The following is a 17,783-nucleotide window of genomic DNA, read 5'->3' on the forward strand; positions in this document are numbered from 1 at the left end:
ATTTATGAACGCGTCCATAACAAAATAAAAGAAATTTTGTTGACAAGGCAACACTGACAGATACATTGTCAAAATAACAAAAATACGTAAGACATGGCTGTATGGGCATAGTTCCCTTTGCCTTACCCTTCGGGGAAAAACAAAACAAAAAAAAAAAAAATTGTCAAAATAACGAGAAGGAAGGAAGACGAGTTTTCATTTTATTGCGATAAATCTATAGCTTGCAGAGATTGTGATTGAATTTTTATTTAAACTAAAAACTGTTGTGCTAAATTGTGTGTGAAAAATATTTTCATGTTTGTTCCTCACTTCGCATGGCCAAAATGTGGGACTCACCATACTTGACTTGTTTGGTTTTGTACATATTTTCTTTCCAAATTATTACCACTAATTCTCGCACCTCAAATATTTGGAAATTGAACGTTGAAGATGGGTTAATTGTTGATGGAACTACACTGCCGCAGGTCAGTCAGAATTATGTTTATAAACCCAAAAACTTTTATATAATCAGTGCACCTAGCAGGGGTAACATTTCGCGTTGTATACAGCACAGGGTTTTATCGTCCAGTTTACCTTGAAAATTCGTTTACATACAATTTATAATTTACATCTACGAGACACAGTATTAAGTAAATATTATGCATGTTCCAGAAACTTGTGGACAAGTTATTTTGTTTGCGATAGACAGCTAATTTCATTTGGGTTGTTTACTGTGTGTTTAAGGATGACGCTGATAAAACTAGAATGAATGAAGAAGATGCTGTGTTCAACATAATAACTTCAACAGTTTACTATGGAAATACATGGACAAAGCATGGTTTTGATATGTTTTGCACAGACTGCCAAGTATATGAACAACAGAGGTAAAGCCCCAGTAATATACTTAATGTGAAAGTATATTCATGCCTACATTCTAAAACCTTATTATGCGTGTTGTTTTGCATTTATTCAATGTAATTAAAGTTCCTAAAGAAGTAGAACTTTTAGTTATTAAGACTGTTTACACCTTTGCAAACATAATGCACTAAAGATATTTATAATAGTAATATGCACTTATTTTATTTATTCAATATACACATGATACATAGCCCTATCACAATGTTGTGTATTCAGTTTGTTTGAACTATAAATATTCTTGTTGTCAAACCCAAGCCCTCAAGTCCAAGTTTTAGTGAATATAATAAAAATATAAATTACTATTATTATGTGACCCTTAGTTTCAAAAGGATTATGAAACAAGATGTGGATACTGGTTTACATAATGGCATGACCGCTTGTTAAGTATGTTTATTGTTGTAATAATATCTGTTTGTTGGGTTGGTATGTGAAACAAGATATGCCTTCTGGTTTATTGTTCACTCTGTAAATGTATTAAGATAGGAGATATACCTACATAAGGTATATCTATTTCAATAATTTTATAGTGATACAAAGTAATAATATTTCTGAAAACAATCTTTATTACAGGTTTTTATCTAGATTTCTTGAGTAGCATTTATTTCGAGAGCAAACACAAGAATCAATTTGTTTTAATCATAAAAATAATCAAATAAATAAGTAATATTTTCATCATTTTACTTTTTTGATATTACACAAAAATGAATCAAACAGAAGTAAGATTGATAGCAGAGATGTTATTTATTTACTTTATTTTGGGTATATTTACAGATAAATTCTTATTTATCTATTATGTAATTATGTACTAACAAAAATTTCCACAGCTAGAATAGATGCACCAAATACACTATAAAAGGCGCCAAAAGAACTGGGTATTCAGCCTGTCCATGTTGAAATTGGAATTCAAAATAATAACACAAAACAAAGTGTGAGAAGCACTTTTGTTGTACACACAAATTTAATAAATCTTTCCAATTTCAAATTTGGAACTCAGTGGCTTCCTGCAACAAAAGTTTTATTGTATATTTCTAGTTGGCAGGTTTTTAACATCTAGGTGTCCAATAACTCAAAAAGTCGTAGTCTTGTTTAAAGAAACGCAGGCTGCTTGTTGTACGGCGCATCGCGCGACTAAATCAACTTTAGGGTGATGTAGAAGAGCGTTCCCTCAAAAATATAGCTACGCGCGTTATATTGGTAGAACACCGCGTTTTCTTTAACAAGGCTATTGCAGAAATGGCTCTTTGCCACCAGTTCTAGTACTGCTGATCTCTGAAGTAATAGGACCATTGGGACTTTCACAGGCAGGACTTTCTACCGCGAAGTCGCTTGATTTCTCATGTCCATTGTAAAATACTAATAAATAAGAATGATCAGGACAATGTAGCCTAATACGAGCAATTGTCGGGCTATTTATTACGAATCTTACGTTCGAAATGTTTCGGAGGGCACGCTAAGCAGTCGCTAGGCGGTTCCATTTGCTATTGACTTATATAAGTGCTCAATAGCAACCCTGACAAGGATAGATGAGGTCGATCACTGGTCTCACATCCCACACTAGAGAAGAAGAAAAATATAGGCTATACCTATCATGTTGGGCTAACAGAAAACTCGTACGTATAGTGTGGGTACTTAGTTCATCTTGCTATCCATGGATTTGACTAGCCCAATTGGGAATGTAATCATGAGCTTATGTTATGTTTATCATTAACAACTTTCCTACTTTCAGAGCTGGTATAGAACAAAGTGACGAGGTAACGCCAGCTGAGACAAACGGAGATGCGGACGATGAGTACTTAGACTGTGGGAAGGCCGTCAACTTCACCTACTACGATAACTTAGTAGGTGTGGCACGCCGCCACAGACATCCCAACGTGCCTGAACCACAGGTAAGGGTAGCACCACATCGCACTTTAGCGCTAATTACACTTGCCAATCAAGTCAAGGTCACGGATTTGCCGATCTGTATCGTGTAGCCTAACAGCAAATAGGTGGAGCGTAACCATGGTAACCACGATCTCGAGCTAGTGTAATAACGTCGATTTTCCCAGTCTCGATGTGACCTTGACGCATCTGGGGAATTGGGTAATTGTAATTATCGCTTTTCCTATGCTTCTATCCTTTTCTGTCACAGAGAGCCGTCATTTGATAGAGCGAAATAAAGATCGGGAGTGTGACCGTACTCCGACCGCATATGATCGGTTCTGAGTGTCACAAAAGGACAGAAGCGACACTCGCGCCCGTGAATTTCTCCACGAACATTAAACGTAAACGCCACTCTCTCTTTACAGGTTGCCCTTATATTTACAAAGAAAAAATCGTACAAAAATGGTGTAACAGAGTTAGATATAAATGCGCTGGAGAAGCGTCTGAAGAAAGCAAAAAGAGAGAAACCGAAGTCTGTACAGCTTTACAATCAGATTGGCAACTTCTGGCGGATTAAAGGCGACACGCGACAGTCCATCGAGTGCTTCCGACGAGCGCTCGCTGTCTCGCCTTATAACGCAGAAGTAAGTAGCACCAAGTTAATTTTGACAGGTTCAAAACTAGCTCCATCTCTTTCCTTTCTCTTTAAAATTACCTACGTTAAGTTTGTGAAATTGTGACCGCTCGAATAGGCACCATTGTCCGCCTATTGTGCTCTTTTTACTGTATCTATGTTTTCCTGTATAAGTTGAAGATTTTTCTTTGGGTCTGCACGGATGTCGCTATCGCGCTACTGCGCGTATCAACCAATAAACGCAACTAAACCTATCTACTTAGACATACGTCGTCGTCGTATGGGTCGTAGCTCGCCATACACTACAACGATAGCAGAGCAGACCCGTTGGGGCAGTACGGTAAAGTTGGCAAAAAATATTTTGCTCCAGTAACACTAAGAGAGAACGCGAGCCTACACGCACCGCAAGAGCCACTCGCGCCGTTGTCATCGTATTTTATAAATCTTAGTATGAAATCCTATTCAACGTCGCGCACCTATCCGCGCTGCACGACTCGCATTTCGCCACAAAATGCGATGACTTCGGCGCGTGCGGTTCCTGCGACGTTCACCTTGAACAGATCACGTTAACTACGTAGGTTCAGGTAGCATTATTTTTTATTATATGCTTAAGTTACCTACGTATCGCGTTGCGTACATGTTGCTTAGTTGTACGATAAGTAAGTGCATTATTACGAAGTAGAAACACATGTGTCATTAACATGTCCCTACCCTATTCTTAACTGAAACAACATAGTATAATACGGTATTTGACTGAGTCAAAGATAAATCATAAAATGCTAATCTAGAAATAGAAGCCAGTCTTATATGATTAAAAATCAATCTCATTTTACTTTTCGACTTTGCGAATTTTATTCATGAATTAAGTAACAATGAGTACGACGTTTGACCGCTTTTATTGATGACGTCACACAGTATTTCCATACAAACTCCAAAGAAAACTTTTGACGTTTTGTAAAAAGTATCTGATTTGACTATGTTGTCAAGTAGTCTGTTTGCTCATACTATACCTATCTACGTGCTGAGAATACAAGCATTATTACTGTTTGAATAAAATGTTGTTTGCGTTCACGTAAGTATACTGTAGGTATACCTACCTACCTACTTACAGATGAATAGATTCATAACGCATAGTTATTTCACTAAGTAAGTCACTGTAGTCCTGTCTCAGCTTGCTTCTCAATCGGGGAGCGCACTGGTTCGAACCCCGGTACTGGACTTGCACCAATAAAAAAAATAAAAAAAAATATATTCTTTATTTCACAAATTTTAGTTACATCGTGGCCGAGACCTCCATGAGTTAGCCAATGACCAATGAGTTAGTAATTTACCTTAAGTGCAGTTTTCTTTTCACTAACACAGTTGGCTCGACCATTATAGACGTTGGTCTAAAAGAACGCTCGGTGAGGTGTGGTTACTTAGTTCATCTTGCAATGGATGTACTTCTGACTACCCCAATGAGGGACTTTCCAGTATACGTTCCCCAAAAACAATAAAAATAACGTACAGATTTCACGTGGTAATTACCTACTTATTTTCTCATTGCTGGGATCTTCATTTGGGGCATAAAAAAATAGAATGTAATGGCGGAAGCATATATAAAAATAATTGATATAGAATTATAATGCTACCTATATTGCTTCTCTTTATTTTAACTAGAATAATAATGGGTGGAAGATGTGTTGAGCCTGGCTGTAATAACAAGGGTCATCATTTATACCCAAAAACAAAGATACAAGTTGCATAATATATGTCTGTTATCCATGAAATTAGAAGATTAAACGAAGGAAACTCTGTACAGCCCCATCTATATTTATTTTAAGGAATGTAGCCTTGAAAGTCCCTCATTGGGATATAGCCGTGACTACGTGAGCTAATGTCAATTTTGTCTCACACAAAACTGTTCGTCGTCAAATGACTCATAAAAACAAGGTCTTTTCTCTGAGCAATTACAACCGTATCGTGTTTGTAAAGTTGATTTTATGCGTAGTTTCTTATTGTTGAATGTAGTTTTTATCTTGCTCTTGAGAAAAAAAACTCGTCACAAAGTTGATAAAGATAGATGATTGACGCCCTCTTTCGTGTTCACCTAACACCTTGACACACCCTGGACACTCCATGTACAAATCCTATTGTTACCACGTAAGTGTGAGCGAGACTGACTGTCCGCATGCGCCCCTCCTTACTCCTTAGTAACTTACGCCCATTTAGTCTTAAGTGAGATGAACGAATTGGTGGGAGCGGAGAGTTATCATTCTATACTTAGTATTGTCCTTTATTCTATGCTGTGGCATGTGGTTCTGCTGCTAAGGAAAAAGAGAGAGAGCGCGGTCTGTGTGTCGATCTCGCACTTACGCGTGGAGATTTTTGTATGGACTGTATGACCATAGAATAAGGAATAATACTACGTATAGAACGGCAACTCTCCGCTCTCCACCAGCGTCCGAGCTAGGTTTACCTCCCGCCCCCCTCTCGAACCTAGTTTAGACTAGAATAGTATGGCGTCAGACGGTACACACACAGATGCGCGTGTACGATAACGCCAATGTGTGGTGTCTGTGTCAAATGAGGTTGTTTGTACTTTTATATGCGCAAATGACAAATTGCAATATATCTGTCACTAGTGACCCGCCCTTTAATGGTGATGTCGCAAAAAATATTTACGACATCACATTAAAAACCTCAAAAATAACAATATTTCTCCACTATTTAATGGATATTATTATACTATAAATCTTCCTCTTGAATCACTCTTATCTATTAAAAAAACCGCATCAAAATCCATTGCGTAGTTTTAAAGATTTAAGCGTACATAGGGATATAGGGACAGAAAAAGCGACTTTGTTTTGTACTATGTAGTGATTGTAATCTATGTGTAGGTACTCAATATTGTTTATATTGAAGGTGTTGCTGAACCTGGCGCGCGTACTATTCACGCTACAATATTTGGACGACGCCATTTACCTCACCAGGCGGTCACTGGAGGTCCAGCCGCCCGACCGCAGCGCCTGGCAACAATATTTCACCCTCGGAGAGATATTCAAAGCCTATGGACACTATCAGGTACGATTTACATTTATAGACCTGTCTACTTACGTTTTAAAAAAGTGTTTTTAATATAAAAACAATAATTGGGTAGTATCCTAGGTCAAAGATAAATTATGAAATTATGATCACTAAATAAAGACAGATCTAAAACCTATAAAAATCATTGTCTTTTAACTTATGAATTTAATTTAACATTTATGAATTTTCATCAAGAAAGCCCGACATTTTATTACGTTTCTTTAAGACGTCACCTTGTGCTTTTTCATACAAATTGCATAGTAATTTCTTGTTTTGATGTTTAGTAAAAAGTAATGGATTTGACTAGTTGGAAAGCAGCCTATACCTCCAGTGATACAGTGGTTGAGCGTTGGGCTCACAATCTGGAGGTTCCGGGTTCCAATCCCGGTAAAGACATACAACAAAAATCACTTCGTAAACTCTTTTTACTATGTTGGCTCAACTATGCCTGATGGTAAACATAGAGAAGCCCTAATTGCAGTAGCAACTGAAAAGCAACGCAATGAGTCAGTGTGTCTTTGGTTAGGACATCACAAAAATCACTTTGTAATCGTCCTAGTTTTATTAGGACAGGCATTTTATAATATGTCGAGAGGATTATATGATTTATGTGTCTACTATGCACTTTCAGGAAGCGGCAGTGCACTTGAGACACGCTCTCGACCTCAGGCCAGACTTCGAACCAGCGCTGGCTGCGTTGAAAGACATAGAGAACATACCAGAAGCTTCTGTGCATGTCTACACGCTACTAATCATAGTTTGTCTGGTGAGTTCTGATACAAAAATGTTCACTACAAAATGGAACAATTTTCTAATTTTATTTTAAACGCACATCGTCTTCATGCTAGGGCGGATCCAGAGGGGGGGTCATGACCCCCCTTTCCTCCTGGGCGGTATGTTGGCCACTGCTGTTTTATCTGATTCTCTATGAAGACCTGGTGACCCCCGACATAAAAACTAGATCCTCTTTCGTCGTCATGAAAAAAAGATGTGGCGATCTTAACCCTCACGTCGCGTCGTTAGGCATTCGACAGACGTGACCTTCGTCTTGGTCAATCAATGAGGGAATTTCGACGCGTCGTTCCAAAAAAAAAATACAAGCGGCGCTGTACAGATTTGCTTTCGTTTAACCTTCTAATCTCGTGGGTAATGCAATATTGTATCTTCGTTTTTGAGTATAAATGATGACTCTTGTTATTACACCCAGGCACAACACATCTTCCATCCTTTATTATTCTGATCAAAATAAAGAGAACCAATATAGGTAGTTTTTTTTTCTCTTTTATGAATCCTGCTCAACACAGCAATCTGTCATCATAGACATTTAGCTGCTTTTGTTTGGTTTCTCCTGTATTAGGTCTTTGTAGCGGTGAGAAATCCACTAACATAATATTTAATTAGTAGGAACATAATATTTAATTCTATACATATCTCATCCAAATATCAAGCAACAATTATATTTATATGCTTCTGCCACCTCATTATATTTCCGAATAATTATGTACCCGAGTAATGAGAAAGTAATTAAAACACATAATAACGGTTTCTTACCGCGTTTAAAGTAGGAATATGAGACTCCCGATATTTCGACACTGTTACAAGTGCCAAACTTAAAACAATTAATGAGAAAGTAATTATCACGTTAAATCTGTACAACGCCAACTATATTGTTTTTGGGGTACGTAGCCTGAAAAGTCCTGCATTGCACACTATCCTTATACTTTTCCAGGTGATGGGTGTACTCCTGGTAATCCTGTCGTCAGTGGACAGCGGGGGCGACGTCGAGGAACACAAAACACAGCGGCACTTCAACAGAGCGATGGCAATGCGTTCGCTGCGAGGCGTCGCACTGCCCGGATCCCGCGGCCGTAAGAAAGGAGGCTCCTAAACCACGCACCATACAGGCCTGAGTTTCATATCTCTATCTTTCTTATATGAGTTGTTTCTGAACGTAATCGTGGAGCTTTTGGTTGATATTTGGTCTGAAAACGTAACCATAGAAATTCACCCACTGTTGATACGAAATCCCAAGATGAACCTTTGCCGGGTTTCCACTGACGCGGAGATGGGCGGAGAAGAGCGGAGATGTGCGGATTTGACCAATCACAGCGTTCGAGAGAGCGAAAAACGAAGACGCTCTGTCACTCTCTGCGTCACGGTGATTGGTCGATTCCTGCACATCTCCGCACAGCTCCGCGTCAATGGAAACGCAGCCTAATGGTGACACGGGATCAGCGTATCGCCCATAGCAATTGTCCATCATGTTACAACGGCCATAATCCCTCCGTTGGACAAACAGGGATATGTCTTGTTCCTGGATAATGCTTCTTGATAAGTTGTCTATAATCTTTTCCTAAACCTCTATACATAACATTTGAATTGTTTTTTTTCTATATACACTATCTTAAATCAGTGCTAGAATCTCAATGATCGAAGCCAATGTTTACGTTCAGAAATCGCTTATGTAATAGGGTTGTATTTGTCAGTTTCCACACTTTTCCCACACCACGCTGTCCAAATATGTTACCAAATATGCGTTCTTGGTGTGTATGTGTTCTAGTTGGAAAGCGATTGTCAATCAGTGTTTCCTCTAGACTTCAGTAATCGAAGATACAGCATGTGTATAAAGTAATGTCGATTGTATAATATTTACGCTGCTGAGTGAAATTTTAAACGCAATTTATGATTTTATTTTGAATAGCACAAATATTATACTGGCATGAACGGTTTTGTTTGTTCTTCTGAGTAACACATACTAGTATTTGTTATTGTATTTGGAGAGCATTAGACACTTGAGAAACTTAAATTACGTACTGGCGGTTCCGTAGGGTTACGGAATATTATTTCCATGTCCAAATAACACGATAAAAGTCAATTATATATTTTTGAAATAACTTTTTAAGTTGATTATATTTCTTATTATTTTTAATTGATCAATCATGTCAATCTCAATATTGTGTAAAATTATCATAATTTTTCTATTTTCTTTTATTGAACAGGATGTGTTCTAGTATCATGAAAAAGATTGGTTGAACAAAAAGTTCTAATGAATCTACGAATCTTTTTATTAAGAGAAGAATAAAAGATATGATTACGACTTTTTTTGTAAAAGTGAAGAGAAGCTAAATCAGCTACTTGATAAGTTAAAATGCTATATTAGCATTTATCTGAGGCTAAATAAATAGTACAAAAATTGTTAATTATTAATAGCTTATGGGGACAGGTCTCCCTTTATAAAAGAACTTAATGGTATTGACACAAGACAGAAGAAACATTTTTTATCGCACGAGCCGCCAATACTATTCCAGAAATTGACCAATAAACTTAAGTATTAATTTATATTTGGATGTCTAAAATTACTATTCCTTCCTAATCTCACTATACTCCGTTAAATAGCAAACTAAGGGTTGAACTACTTGCTTCTTCTTGCTGTCTTTTTCTGTCGCTCAGAACCGCCATTAGCTTGAGCGAGAAAGACACCAGAAGTAAGACCGCACACGCCGGAACGCTGTCGCACGCTATATTATTTGATCACACCCCGGACACTCCATTCAAAAATCGATTTTTTTACCATGTGCCGTTTGACGCGTAAGTGCGAGCGAGACACCCAGTCCACGGTCTCCCCTTACTCCTTAGCGACTTACAGCCTTTTAAGACTAAACTCAGAGGGGTGAGCTCGGTGCCCCATACGAATTGATGAGGGAGGAGAGTTACCGTTCTACACATTCTTTATTCTATGCTGTGAGCAAACCAAATGCCAAAAAAAGGCGACAGCGTGCTACAGCACAAGCGAAATAAATTCCATGTGGTTCAAATGTGGCGAAAATCAAATGTGGTTCAACCCTAATTTGACAGCTGTCAGAACATTACATTTACCTGACGTCTCTTTCACGCTAGGCTGTATACCATCTTTTTGTCCTGTTCTTAAGTTAATCAGCTCTATTAAACGGTGTATAGTTACTAATCTTTCTTGATTGTTTGTTTATATTGACATACTTGACAACTGAATAGAGATACGAAACTCGGGCCGAAATATGTAACAGACGACCTCTTAAACGCTTGAAAAATTGCGAGTGATATCAAAAGCTAAATGTTTTTAAAATTTGCATTGCTATTGATAAACGAGTTGAGGGAAATCTATGTATTGTGGTACTGTTCTATTGCCTTTTTTGTGCTCTTAATTATTTCTTATTCTATTATAAAAACTCAATAAATTGTTGAAGCTAACTAAGTAATCATAAATGCAATAAGTTGTTCTAATGCATTATAAAAAAATCATGATCAAAGATTACAGGGAGTGTTGTGTCAAGTAATTTTGACATTTCAAAGCTATTAATGTGTTTTTTCTAGTATTGTTTCTAGCCCTTAAATCATGGCATAAGAGAACAAGGTATTCTCATTTTAAATTAAGAAATGCTGACGTCGTCATAGTGTTACCATTATTGGTAACTGCAACATTCTAAGGAATTTTACTACAGAAAATTAAGCAAGTAAATTAACGTATTTATTTACTTGCTTATCATATTATATAACACCATTCAATAAGTATTTTATTGACAGTTCAAAATTGCTCCGTAAAATAAATGAAATACATTAGCCGTAGGTAATTTATTTTTCACCCAGTGGCAACACTTAGCTTGGTGACGTCAGTGTTGTAGGAACATCGCCGTGCTGCCACTAATGAAAATACCAGGCGTAGACTCAGCGTCACGAAACTCCCGCGGATTTCTATGAACGTCATATAATGTCTTTCATGGCGCGTACTCTACTATGTTATTCGTTACCATGTCTTTATGGGTCAGAAAAGAAATCTACACAGGATATAGGCGTATGAAGTCCGCGTTATCTAGTACTATGCAGTTTCTCCTATGTAGTTAGCTTGATTAAGCTATCCCTCTCTCTTTACAAATATGTGACTGACTTGTTTGAAATGATACGACTTAATAATAAGTAATGACTGGTTGTAACAGTGCCTAGAATGTTTGTTGTTATGTAATAGAACAGTACCATCAATGAGAGGCTATGTACAAATATTATTCTTTATGTTATTATGACCGGAGTGGTCTTGCCATGTCTGTTTTGATCTCTGTGTAGTCTCCGTCATCTTATAGTGGTTTTACTACGTCTCGTGTTTCCTTTGAGCAGTGAGAAAGGCACATCATTGGCTTTTCCATATATTTATATATTTGATAAAAAAAAATGGTCTACAATAAAAATCCGCTCCATTCTTGTACTCTATATTTATTATAAGATTATTCTTATTTTAACAGAAAGAATGCTTTCGATAAGCAATAATAGTTTTAATAACTATTTGTAGCTAGTTGATAATATAAAAGCTCCAATGTAACGCTTTATGATGATGAATGCATTTGTGTGTTCCATTTGAAACCTGCTAAAGATAAGGAGTAAACAGTACGAAGCTACGTTTAGGAAGACATTTGACTGTTGTGGCGTGCCAGCCTTGCAATGAGCGTATCACTTCTGCAACCTAGTCATTCACTTAGACAAGTTTGGCCCTCGACAAGGGCTCGGTGTGAAAATCGTTTAGTAGTGCATGCAAATAAACTTGTTAAGTGTTCGTAGCGTCTAAGGATTTAAAGGAGCAAGTAAATTCTGAGATTGGTAAAAAATGTACCTGTTTTCAGTGGTTCTTTTGTTAATTTTTGACTATTTATTACTTAAATACATGATTGTCTTAGCATCTACGTTTTCTTTTCTTTTATCACCTCGCCATTGTCAGCATAAAACATGAACTGAGTGACCACGACAAAACTAAACTCCAATTTTGACTTATTGAAACAAGAAATTATAAAAAATTATAATGTATTTATTACAAAATGTATACATGTAACTGAAGGTAAGTCCGCCATCACTAAGCTGTCTTAAAAGTAATTCGTCTAAGCCAGAAACAATCCAAAGATGATTTTGTTAGATAATTTACAATTTTAGAATTTACAGTAGGCAATAAACATACCAGTTACTTATACCTAGTTAACCAAAACAAGAATGCATTAAAATAGCGGGGTGACCATACGAGTATTGACTTTCTGCATGATCTTGTTCGTCTTGTAAAATGTTGGATGTTGTTTACATTAAGATTAGGCAGCGTCATGGATGCTGAGGCGGAATATATCATGTTGCACAAAGAAGGATTCTCCAAGGGGCTTCAGCACAAATGTTTGCATGTACGCGTGTGGGGGGTCTTCGTCACACTGCAATAAAAGATATAATTAATGCCAGAAGCCTGGATAAAAAAAAAACTTTTTATGTGACAAGCACAAATCACAATGTAATAGAGAAGCATGGGAAGAAAGTAATTTCATTATGGAACTGTTAGGATAGGGAAACGCCAAGAAAAACGCTAGTGTAAAAGAAGCCTTATTGCGGCAAACGATAAATCGCGGCGTAAACGCCTCCACCAGCTTGCTCGCCACAGTCCCCCTAGCATTATACCGCCTTTCACAGGATCCGCTTACCTAACCTGAATATTTGACAGGTCTGCCTGGAAGCGACTGCCTGTCTGACCTTCCAACCCACAAAGGGAAAACCAGCCCAATACAGGTTAGGTGATATACTTCCGAAAATCAAATCAAATCAAATATACTTTATTGCACACAACATACAAAACAAATTTACAGAAATGGACGATAGATACAGCACTATCTGGCGGCCTTATTGCTAAGCAGCAATTTCTTCCAGGCAACCAGCAAAAAACATACAGTTCTTGGGAATGTGTCTTTCCTCACGATATTTTCCTTCATTGCTGAGTGATAATCATTTATTCGAAAACAAATTCGACAATCATTGGTTTATACCTGTGTTGGATTCGGTCGCATTGTACGCGCTCGCCGCAGTACCGCTTTGATAAGAAAACGCCGAGAAAATACGCTAGTATGAAAGCAGCGTAATGTGTTTAATACTTCGGACTTCACCCTTTAACAGGGTGGGTAGAAGCAGCAAAAGACAACCTAGACTAAGTGTTCTAAGACTAAGACTGATATGATGAACCTTATGGTTAATATGCCTATTGTCCAAATAAACACTACATCATGCTTTAATCGACACAAAAGTAACATTATTGTAAATAACATAAAAATAACACATTAAAACAAAATAATTCATTTGTATACCTAAAGGTTGCCTGGAAGAGATCTTAGTAATAAGGCTGCCTGTTGTACTACCTAACTGATTATAATTGTTTATTTTTAATGTTTATTTAAGTGCAATAAAAAGTTCTTGTATTGTATAAAAATAACACTTAATGCAATAATTAACATAATATTTTTTTAACATAATCAATATCACCGGGCAGTGATAAGCAGCTGAACATCTTTAGCAGAGAAATAACTTTGAGAGTGAAATTCGTTCACACTGTCAATACCCTTGAAATTATGTTTATCCGGCTCGAAGGACCAAAAAATGTATCGGTAAAAATACACTCTTGTGATAAATGATATTTAAGATGATAATTGATAAAAATGATATAGAAAACGGCATTTGAAGGAAATGATATAAAACGACCGCTTGATAGAGAGCGTTTTATTGCACTGATTTTAAAGTGATATATGATACATCAAACAATACTTAAATAAGATTCAGCAATAAAATAGTACGGTTGTCCGTACACAATGGTAAAGAGTTAATTTGTAAATAAGAATAATAACTTGGTTTTACTTGTGAACTTGGTAGATAAGATGTGCAATTAAGGTCATTCACATGCTATGTATGCATACTGCTGTTTAATATCATTGACGTTATACTTTTATACAGCTTTTATAAACACATTAGGAAATGGCGACACGTATTGATGGGATCCGGGTAGGTAGTTAACAACCTCCACTGTGCCTCAAGAAGCCATTCTAAAGGCTCTGTTCCATATAGGGATTTGTAATATGTATTATTGTGTATGTCTATGGCCTGTCAATAAGTATAGGCAAAAGGTGAGTATTTCCACAAAGGACTGAAGCAGCCTGTGTCAGCAAAGGCATTTGCTAGATAATCATGTCCCATGATAAGCCGCTGTCTTTTGCTATTAGAACACAATAACCAACAGTCTATTAATAATTTGAAAAGAAAAATACCTTCAACCTCCCCAGGACATTGATTAGAACACCACCATCAAACATAGGTTGTGAGTCAACTGCTGTTATTATTCTATGTATTTTTTGAAACATCAAACTCTGAAAAAGAATGAACATGTTATTACAAACGAGATATACATACATACATACATAAACCCACGCCTATTTCCCACTGTGGTAAACAGAGAATATGGAATTCCATTTGCTACAATTCTCACACACTTCGCACTCTTGCTTCCTCCACATTCATCAAAAGTTTTATACATGCATGCAGGTTCAGAGTAGAGCATATCCCATTCTAAGGACATCTTTAATTTGGTCAACGAACAATTGTACAAATTAGATAACTTTGTCAATTGTGTCCCTAGCTAAAGAAAAACCCAGAAAGTTGTAGCAGTAGATTTGACATATCCTCCGGTCTAATTTATCAGTCAGTACATACTTTTTGATGTTGGTATCACTATCATGCACAAAATTAAAAAGGTACAAAAAAATTGTAGTAAAATTTATACTAATTATAATGAACTGAGTTTAAGTGTAATGAATGATAAAATGTTGTGAAATAATGATAATAATATGACTCCTAGAAACAAATAGGTAGGTTCTCTTTGAATCTTATAGGATTCAGTCTTGATTTGTCATCATCTATTCTGGAATGTGACATGTGTTCTTCACAACTAAAGTTAAATGCTTTAAAAAAAAGGTAAATGCTTTAAAATCATCCCTCAAGAAAATGCCACACTCTTGTTGTTATGAAGGAAATCATTAACCTATGTGCCCTAGATTTAAAAAAATATATCTATTGTGGTATCCTTCATAGTTCATGCTCTCTCTGCCCTCTCTGGCTGACAAAAGGAAACCTGTGAAACAAAAGGAATTGCTTGTGACATTTACCTACATAAAATTAACAACTTACATTTAATTTTTCCATAATTTTCATTGACCCTTGAAGTTGGACGCCTTCAAAAGTCATAAATGAGGTCTCGACCTGAAAAGCATGCTCAACATTAATATTTGTTGTCATCCTAAATTCATAAAACTTTAAACACATAACTTATGAGGCTGTATGACTTAATCTACCTAAGATATAAGTATAATGTGGTATAATTTCATCCTCAGAATGGCATAGCCCTTAGGTGTATCAACACAAACTTTGTGTAGGTACGTCTTAAGACCTTTCGCGATTTGGTGACCTTTTGGCAATGACCTCCTATTGAGGTTATTTGCCGCATACCAATGACCAACAAGGTATGATGCAGTAATTTGGTTAACAGCTTTCACTGGGCACGGCATGATCAACAATGGCAGTCGCATGAGTCGCACGACTGCTATACCTTTAGGCGGGAGCAATAAAGTCTAACCTAAAAAATTAATTACAAGGTATTTTCCGTCCAAAATAAATACCAAAAACATCACAATAGCCAGGTAAATGAAATACGATCGCATATAATTCTTGTAAAACACTCACGTTGTACATATTCGCCAGATTTGGCCGTTGTGCCGGATCGTCGAACAATGCATAGTATTGCTGTACGAATCCTTTTCCAATAGCATCGTACTGTGGATTAAGCGCCATTTAGACGGGTTATGTCCCAAATTATCACTAGATAAACCAGAATTCGCTGTAAAAATATAATTTTCAGTCCTATTGCAATACGTCTCGCACAGTGAAAAAAGAACGAGAATGATTAGATGAGATGACCGGTGAATGATTTATAACTCAAAAGTGATTCATGCATGCCATCAGTCAACATAGCTTGAACTTGATTAAAATATAATAATAATTAAACTATAATCGCTGACCACGCTTTTCAATATAATAGTACACTTTACAAATCTCATTTTGAATTATCATCATAAAATAAACAATAGTAGTTTTTAATATCATTAAAGTGGTCACACTGGTACTTTTAGCAAGTTTTATGGTAGGTACCTATTTTTCTTAGGCACCAATGGTCTTATAACCATCTTATAACTGGTCTTAGCCTGACCCTCAAATAGGCAAAGGAGATACCTATTTTTGTATTTTTGCAAAGACCAATTTTTGTGATCCTGAAGCACAGACCAAGTAGAGATGCTACACCATAGTTTCTAATAGGCTTTTCGGCGGGAAACGGGAACGGGACAGTTGCTTTCTTCGTTGAGTAATCTAAATAATTAATACTAAGTGGTGTTTTGTGGTTAATGATCGCATTAAGTTAGTCGGAAGATATTCGCGAGTGTTATTATATTCGAGTATTCAATGAACAAAGTGTATCTGCCTATTTTTGCTTCGTGCCGGGAAGCCGCTTCATAACTCAAAAGTTTATGCGGACTTTTGAGTTAATTCGTTTGGGGTTCGGAGTAGGAGTCTACTCCGAGGGCGGGGGCTTAGGTTTCATCATCATCACCTTTCATCATTTCATTAATCATCAAGAAAAAAAATACGTCAGACATGGCTGTATGGGCATAGTTCCCTTTGCCTTACCCTTCGGGGAAAACAAAAAAAAAATGTTTTGGAAATGTTCCATAGTAAAAAAATTGCTCTGTGGTAACTGCTCTTATAGAACATGACAGCTCTTTTTTTTTAACTATTTGCCTTGGAAGTTAGTAGCTTTGGGTGGTAGCAATTTTAGCCTTTTTAAGCCTAAATCGCCTCCCCTTTACACCCTCGTGATAAAATCTAATTATTTTCATTTGGAATGGGAATTTGAAATGAAATAGATAATGCTATTTATTAATTATTTAATTTTTTTATGGATTGTTTTCTGGTGCAAGAAATACATTACCTGGTCTGGTTTTTGTAAAGTTTATTGAGCACTAAACACGATGCAGACGCATATTTTCAGCAAAGCCGTCAAATTTGTACAAATAATTGATTTCACATTTTACGTTAATCAGCTTTGACAGATCATGTACCCAAAGTATTAAGTAGTGTTGTCCTTTGATGTCGATAACATAATTTATGTTTTAATGTAACATCTACATGTTGTGTTATTCTATTCTCGTTTAATTTATTTTTCGACCTGTTTCCGATTTGTATGAAGATTACATAAATATATTGTATTTTCCAGATTTTCTAAATATCCTAATTTACGAAACCAGAAATTAAGAAACAATTGGATTCAGACCATGAAACGAGATGATTCTCTCTTCTGAAAGACGCCTTCTCCTTATTTAAGCCTGTGCTAATTACATTTCGATGTATCTTGCTTTCTATGCAGTACCAACAATATTCACTCACATATCTCACATAAGGTGAG

The 17,783-nt window shown here is 36.6% G+C and overlaps 2 protein-coding genes across 2 annotated transcripts; one reads left to right on the forward strand and one right to left on the reverse strand.

Annotated features, from left to right (window-relative positions):
* The first annotated feature begins 165 nt into the window (after positions 1-165).
* LOC126367484 (uncharacterized) lies at positions 166-12,165 on the forward strand. Its single transcript, XM_050011011.1, has 7 exons — positions 166-464; positions 724-863; positions 2,624-2,783; positions 3,186-3,404; positions 6,299-6,457; positions 7,092-7,226; positions 8,190-12,165. The coding sequence occupies exons 1-7, from the start codon at positions 315-317 to the stop codon at positions 8,346-8,348; spliced, it is 1,122 nt and encodes a 373-aa protein (XP_049866968.1). The 5' UTR covers positions 166-314; the 3' UTR covers positions 8,349-12,165.
* Positions 12,166-12,266: 101 nt separating this feature from the next.
* Positions 12,267-16,240, reverse strand: LOC126367508 (probable nuclear transport factor 2). The gene is made up of 4 exons (XM_050011053.1): positions 16,010-16,240; positions 15,458-15,529; positions 14,542-14,640; positions 12,267-12,672 (listed from the first exon to the last, which is right to left on the reverse strand). Exons 1-4 carry the CDS (start codon positions 16,115-16,117, stop codon positions 12,559-12,561), a joined length of 393 nt encoding a protein of 130 aa, XP_049867010.1. The 5' UTR covers positions 16,118-16,240; the 3' UTR covers positions 12,267-12,558.
* Positions 16,241-17,783: the final 1,543 nt, after the last annotated feature.

The sequence above is a fragment of the Pectinophora gossypiella genome, chromosome 6 (assembly GCF_024362695.1).
Source record: "Pectinophora gossypiella chromosome 6, ilPecGoss1.1, whole genome shotgun sequence".
In the NCBI taxonomy this organism is placed as follows: domain Eukaryota; kingdom Metazoa; phylum Arthropoda; class Insecta; order Lepidoptera; family Gelechiidae; genus Pectinophora; species Pectinophora gossypiella.

What these genes read in the sequence shown, in the direction of transcription:
- LOC126367508 (XM_050011053.1), bottom strand. Translation starts at nt 16,117, where the DNA reads ATGGCGCTTAATCCACAGTACGATGCTATTGGAAAAGGATTCGTACAG. An exon ending in AAATTATGGAAAAATTAAAT is followed by an intron (nt 14,641 to 15,457) that starts GTAAGTTGTTAA and finishes ATTCTTTTTCAG; the next exon opens with AGTTTGATGTTTCAAAAAAT. An exon ending in ATGTCCTGGGGAGGTTGAAG is followed by an intron (nt 12,673 to 14,541) that starts GTATTTTTCTTT and finishes CTTTTATTGCAG; the next exon opens with TGTGACGAAGACCCCCCACA.
- LOC126367484 (XM_050011011.1), top strand. Translation starts at nt 315, where the DNA reads ATGGCCAAAATGTGGGACTCACCATACTTGACTTGTTTGGTTTTGTAC. An exon ending in CAAGTATATGAACAACAGAG is followed by an intron (nt 864 to 2,623) that starts GTAAAGCCCCAG and finishes TCCTACTTTCAG; the next exon opens with AGCTGGTATAGAACAAAGTG. An exon ending in TACTAATCATAGTTTGTCTG is followed by an intron (nt 7,227 to 8,189) that starts GTGAGTTCTGAT and finishes ATACTTTTCCAG; the next exon opens with GTGATGGGTGTACTCCTGGT.